General features: G+C 39.6%; 1 protein-coding gene across 1 annotated transcript in view; it reads right to left on the reverse strand.

The window, feature by feature from the left end:
- Positions 1–2,948, reverse strand: part of LOC106871218 (pancreas transcription factor 1 subunit alpha) — an 8,109-nt gene continuing 5,161 nt past the window's right edge. The window contains exon 2 of the mRNA XM_014917572.2: positions 1–170. Within this exon, the coding sequence (XP_014773058.1) occupies positions 1–170 (170 nt within the window). The remainder of the gene's footprint in view (positions 171–2,948) is intronic.

Genomic DNA, 2,948 nt, shown 5'->3' on the forward strand with positions numbered 1-2,948 from the left:
TCAGCTTCCATAGCTTGCTAGATTGACGAAATCTGTTGCGTTCGGGATTTCTGGATGCCACGTACGAGCCGTGTGTTTTTTGTCTTTGGACAGTTTCGGGGCGCTTTCCTTTTCCCACGACAAAGAGTGTCCCACAAGTTCTGTCTCTGGCCAACAGTCACTGAATAAATCTAAAAGAAAAAAAAAAGAAAAGGAGAATTATAAGCAATGTTCATGAAATATTCTTGTGATATCTCTTTTTTTTTTGGGGGGGGGGGCAAACGACACACACACACACATATGCAAATGTATAGGCATTACCCCCGAGTATCCACCTGTAGTAATTTCCTTTGTCCTCTGAAAAGATTCTCCCTTTCCAAGACATAAGTGTACAGGGTGGCCCTGACTCTTAATGCTAGTCTGAGAATTACTCGGGTGCCGCATCCGATAAAGTGAAGAATAGGTTACTCACCATATACTCTCCTTCCGGTCTAAGGACAAGGAAACTTGTCTATTTCATTTTAAGGTTTTGGGACCAGGGTGAGGACCTATCCAGGACAATCGGGAATATTCTCGACAAGGCCCCTTCTTACTCATCCCCTGTGTGCATTGCTGTCCTTGAAACTATGACATTGCAAATATTCTTTTCTACTCTAGGCACAAGGTTCGACATTTTTGGGGAGGGGGCCAGTTGATTAGATCGACCCAAGTACGCAACTGGTACTTAATTTATCGAGCCCGAAAAGATGAAAGGCAAAGTCGACCTCGGCGGAATTTGAACTCAGAACGTAAAGACAGACGAAATGCTGCTAAGTATTTCGCCCGGCTTGCTAACGATTCTGCTAGCTCGCCACCTTAATAATAATAATAATAATAGTAATAATAATAATAATAATAATAATAATAATAATAACAACACGCACATGTGCATACAACTACATTTGCCCCAATGAAATGAAACATCAACAACAACAACAACAACAACAACAACAACAACAACAACAACAACAACAATGATAATCATAAAACTAAGTGGAGTATTGTGTATGTTGGTGGAACAAAGACTGTTTGAATCAGTTGTACCCAGATTAAAGAAAGGTCTTCGAAAGTCTCTGTACCCGTACTCGAGGCCGCTAATACCCGGCTCACACTTCTCAGATTACCCGAACAATTTGTGGACTGGCTGCTTCGACATCTAGCAGCCACGAGAGCCACACCGTGACTTCCACGCAAACCAGTGGCCGGGGCTTAACTGAATGTGGGGCGTGTGTGGGTGAACGGAGAGTTGTGTGTGTGTGTGTGTGTGTGTGTGTGTGTGTGTAAATAAGAAAGGGGTGGGGAAAGATTGACGGCCTCAGTGAATACGCACGTGTATACAGACTCACTGGCATTTTCATATGTATTTAAATATGATTATACACACGCACGCACGCACGCACGCACGCACACACACCTACACGCGCGCGCGCGCACACACGGTTTATTCTGTTATAGAAAAGATCTGAAAGCAATTTTACTTACGAGACACCTGTTATATGTACGTACGTACGTATGTGTATGTATGCATTTATGTATGTATTTATGCATGTATGTATGTGTATGTGTGTGTGTATGTATGTATGTATGTATGCATGTATGTATGTGCATGTATGTCTATGTATATGTGTATGTATGTATCTACCGAGGTATAAACACATACTCGTATGCATATATATATATATATATATATATATATGTGCATGTATATATATATTATATATATATATATATATATATATATATATATATATATATATGTGTGTGTGTGTGTATATACACACAGTACATATATATAATTATAAAGGCTTACATTTATACACACCCATGGTTATGCATACAAATATGTGTGCCTTTATACACACCCTGCATATGCACTACACTACTACTACTACTACTACTACTACTACTACTAGTACTACACACACATACACCTATACGTGTATATATGTAAATTATATGTTAATGTCTGTATGTATTTATGCATGTACAGATACACATATACAAACGCATACACACACACACACACGTATATATATGATATTAATAAATTCCACATTATAATGTTATTTATATTACACACCATAATTAAACTGATAACTAAAATGATAATAGAAAATAATTAATTAAAATCACTGAAATGATTTATAAAATATCATTCGAACTGGAAATTGGTGATTTATTTTGCGGTTTACGGAGAAGAGATTTGAGATTGAACGCTTGTCATGCCAGTTCGAATAAGGGAATGACTAGCTCGATATCCAACAAAAGCTGTACATTGATGAGCAATGTCATTATAAATCTTTAGCTCCGTTCCATTTAACCATGACCCACTCGTCGATGGAGGAGCATTGACCTTTTTTTTCTTCATTAATCTTTATCAATCTGTCCCACTCACCTCTCCAGTCTTGGGTATTCTTAATGCGTTGAACTGAATCCGAAACAGACTGATGCATTGCAGGAACTGGAAATTGGTGGAACTTCCATTCAAGTATTTCCTTAGACTTAGCAATCCTGGAGGTACTCATTTCCTTTCCAGGGCAGGGGTCAGTTCTCAGGAAGCTGAGGGAACAACCTTCAACAGGTTTCGTTCTTCTTGCTGACTCATATTCTCCGGTTTGTATCACCAAACATTGAAGGTGCATAGTGCAGTGGTTAGGGTGTTGTACGTACAGTCGCTAGATCGTGGGTTCGATTCCCCAGATCGGGTGACACATTGTGTTCGTGAGCAAAACACTTCATTTCACGCTGTTCCAGTTCGCTCAACTGTAAATGGGTAACTCTGTGATGGAATAGTCTTCTGATTAAAGGGAATGTGGGCCTACCCGCCTAACCTGCGGGGTGGAGTCATTCAAAAGCTAAAACAAAAGCTAAAACAATGCTAAGCGCATTGTGACCAGCGATGTGTAACAACAGGCGATGGTCTGGTCGAT

The sequence above is a fragment of the Octopus bimaculoides genome, chromosome 9 (genome assembly GCF_001194135.2).
Source record: "Octopus bimaculoides isolate UCB-OBI-ISO-001 chromosome 9, ASM119413v2, whole genome shotgun sequence".
Lineage (NCBI taxonomy): Eukaryota > Metazoa > Mollusca > Cephalopoda > Octopoda > Octopodidae > Octopus > Octopus bimaculoides.